Source organism: Rhea americana, unplaced genomic scaffold, assembly GCF_003343005.1.
Source record: "Rhea americana isolate MKP2758 unplaced genomic scaffold, rheAme1 scaffold_672, whole genome shotgun sequence".
In the NCBI taxonomy this organism is placed as follows: domain Eukaryota; kingdom Metazoa; phylum Chordata; class Aves; order Rheiformes; family Rheidae; genus Rhea; species Rhea americana.
The window spans coordinates 1-3055 of NW_028186837.1; the positions used below are offsets into that span (position 1 = coordinate 1).

Below are 3055 nucleotides of genomic sequence, written 5' to 3' on the forward strand. Positions count from 1 at the left end.
GCGTGCACAGAGGTGACAAGGCCCAGGGGTTGCTGAGCCCCTCATGCTCCTCACGCAGGACTTCGTGCAGGAGCTGCTCGAGCAACTCAAGGGGCTACAGAAGCAGCAGGCCTTGCAGCGTCCCAGCCCCGAGGACCCCGTCCTGCCGCAGCCCTGACCCGGCCTGAGGGGGCCGCCCGCCACCGGGCCCCCGCCGGGCCACCCGCTGCSCCGGCCCGGCCACTGTACAGTATTTAAACCCGCCGGGCCCCCCGGCCCCTTGTAAATCTCCGCGAGCTGCTGCCCCCGCCGGGCGCCCGGCGCTGTAATAAAGCCTTGCTGCACCCCGCGGGCCGGGCTGCGTCTAGGGGGTGCGAGGCGGGTTGGGCACCAGGGTCCCCCCGCCGCGCCGGGACCGTGGGAGTGGGCGGCCTCGCACGACCTCCCAGCGCTGGTGCGGCTGCAGCCCCGGCCATGTGCACAGCCCAGGCTCCGGGCACCGGGGCCGGGCCAGGCCCCCACTGCCGACACCGCTGCCGGCTCCTTATTTAGGCAAGAGCTGCCGCGGCCCTGGCAGCGAGCGCCGGCTTCGCTCCAGCCTTTCCCTCCGGCAGCTGCGGGATGAGCCGGCCCCAGCCCTTCCGGCCCCCTTTGCATCGGGGCATCACACCCCACATCTCTCCCCTTGCACTAGGGCATCGCGCCCTGCACCCCCCCCCCCGCCTTTGCACCAGGGTATCACACCCTGCTCCCCTCCCCGGCAGCATTGCACCCCACATGCCCTTGAGCCCAGTGTCGACTGCCTCCCCCCTSCCCGGACCTCCCTCCCACCTCGGCCCCGGGCAGACCCGGCGCTCCGCCACCCCGTCCTGTCGCCTTTGTGCGGCGGTGCCAGCCCGCGCCAGGCACTGCACAGCCTCCTTGTGTGTGCGCGGGCCAGCCACCACAGCCTCGAGTTGCCCCGGTCTCAGCCCTTGCTGGGCGGCCAGAGGCCACTCCCCTCCCCCCTACCCTGTGCCTGTTTATAGAGGAATCCAGATGTTGGGAACATCTGGCCAGGAAGCCCGCCACCCCCATCCTGCCCGCATTCCCATGGCGCGGGAGGCGACGCTGGGGCGGGGGGGGGGCAGGCGCGATTGCCCTGGGAATGGGACTGAGCCCGAGCAGGGTCCCAACGCCCCGTGGGAGGGCACCAGGATGGCTCCGTGCTGGAGCCCCCAGCCCCCCCACCACTCCCTGCCGAGGGGTCCCACACCTCGGGGCACTCCGACACCGCAGGCAACTGCCAGCTGCAAAATGGATTTATTGCTGCCAGCGGAGGCGGGGGGGGGGGGATTGAGACCAAACTGCCCCTGCACCCTGTGGGAGGCACCTACAGGGCTGGGGTGGGGGGGGGATCTGTGCAAGGCTGGGAGCAGCGGGGTGCCCAGGGGCTCGGCCCGCTCTCCTTCGAAGAGCCCGAACGCCCCCGGCAGCAAAGGATCCCAGGTCCCCATCGGGCGGAGGAAATCCCTGGGGTGGCCAGGGCTGCATGGCAAGAGCCACAGCYGGGTAGTGTCGTTGCACGCCTGCAYTGGTGCACRTGTCGRTGGGTGCACACACATGTATGTGCACGAACGCGCACRTGTGGGTGCAGCATGGGGAAGTGTGTGCGGGTCCACACACCTATACGTGCAAGAATGCACGGGTGTGCGGGCCCAGGCACCAGGACAGAGGGGCGTGCTCACACGTGGGGCACACGTGCACACCCCGGCCTCCACCGGCCGTGGCGGGGGGGCCACCCCGAGCGGTCCCAGAGGTCGCCCAGCCGGAGCCGCGCGTGCCTGTGGCGGCTCTATAGGGCCTYGGTGGGGGGCAGCTTGTAGCCGTCCATGATGCGCAGCACGTCGTCGAGGATGGAGGGCCCCAGGTCCAGGTCGAAGCCCAGCAGAGACTCGGAGCGGGGCCGGGGGCCACCGGGGGCCGCTCCGGGGGGCTGCTCCAGGGGGTCGGGGCCCTGGGCCGGGGGCCCGGGGAAGGAGACGGAGCAGGGCAGCCCGGCCAGGCGGAGCCCCTGGGCGCCCGCCGGCTCCTCCAGGTGCAGCCGGGGCGGCTTGGGGGGCGCCGGTGCCGGGGCTGCCCCAAAGACGGGCAGAGACGCGGTGCTCTTCAGCAGCGGCGGGCAGCGCCCCGCGGCCGCCCGCCGCCGGCCCGGCCCGGGCAGCAGGTCGTAGCGGCCCTGCAGGAAGGAGAGCTCCCCGAACATGTCCCCGGCACCGTCCGGCCCGATGTGGGCGCTGTGCCGAAAGTCGCCCAGCGGCGGGCTGATCATCTCGCCCGAGAGCGCGTCGCGCCGGCGCGGCCGGCGGCCCCTGCGCGGCGGAGAGGGCTGCGGGCAGGTGGGCGTCCTGGCTGGCATGGCGGGTCAGCGGCCGCGGGGCCCTGCGCGCAGCCCCGGCTGCTCCCGGCACGCAGGCGGCATGGCCGCGGCGAGGCCCTGCGAGGGGGAGGCAGCACATGGTGCAGGACGCGCATGCCGGGTCCTGCGAGCCCCGGATCCCATGCATGCGAGACCCTGTGCAGCCAGGATCCCATGCACGTGAGACCCTGTGCGCCCCAGATCCTGCACACCAGGTCCTGCAAGCCCCAGATCCCATGCACGTGAGACCCTGTGCACCCCAGATCCTGCACACCACATCCTGTGAGCCCCGGATCCCCCGCACAAGACCCCATGCATCTCAGATCCCATGCGAGAGAACCTGCATGCCCGAGGTCCCATGCACTCCAGATCCCCCACACAGGAGACTCCGTGCACCCCAGATCCCACATGCAAGACCCTGTGCAAGYCAGATCCCCTGCACATGAGACCTCTTGCGTGCCAGGTCCCCGCACTCGCATTGCCGGTGGCTGGGGGCAGCACTCCACCCCCACCCCCTCCCAATGCACACGCGCTTGCACTYGCAGATGTGCCTGAATGCATGTGTGCACACTTCTGTCCTTGCACACTTGTGTCCATGCACACTCATGTCTGTGCATGCACCCCGCCAGGGACTCGACCCCATGCCCTCCCATCCTGCCTACGCTCATTCCAGTCCTA

General features: G+C 71.2%; 1 protein-coding gene across 2 annotated transcripts in view; it reads right to left on the reverse strand.

The window, feature by feature from the left end:
• Positions 1 to 1268: 1268 nt before the first annotated feature.
• The window catches only part of LOC146586613 (cdc42 effector protein 2-like), a 2304-nt gene continuing 517 nt past the window's right edge, over positions 1269 to 3055 (reverse strand). For both annotated transcript variants that reach the window (XM_085320996.1, XM_085320995.1), the window contains exon 2: positions 1269 to 2455. In XM_085320996.1, the coding sequence (XP_085177122.1) occupies positions 1814 to 2377 (564 nt within the window). In that variant the 5' untranslated portion in view covers positions 2378 to 2455 and the 3' untranslated portion in view covers positions 1269 to 1813. The remainder of the gene's footprint in view (positions 2456 to 3055) is intronic.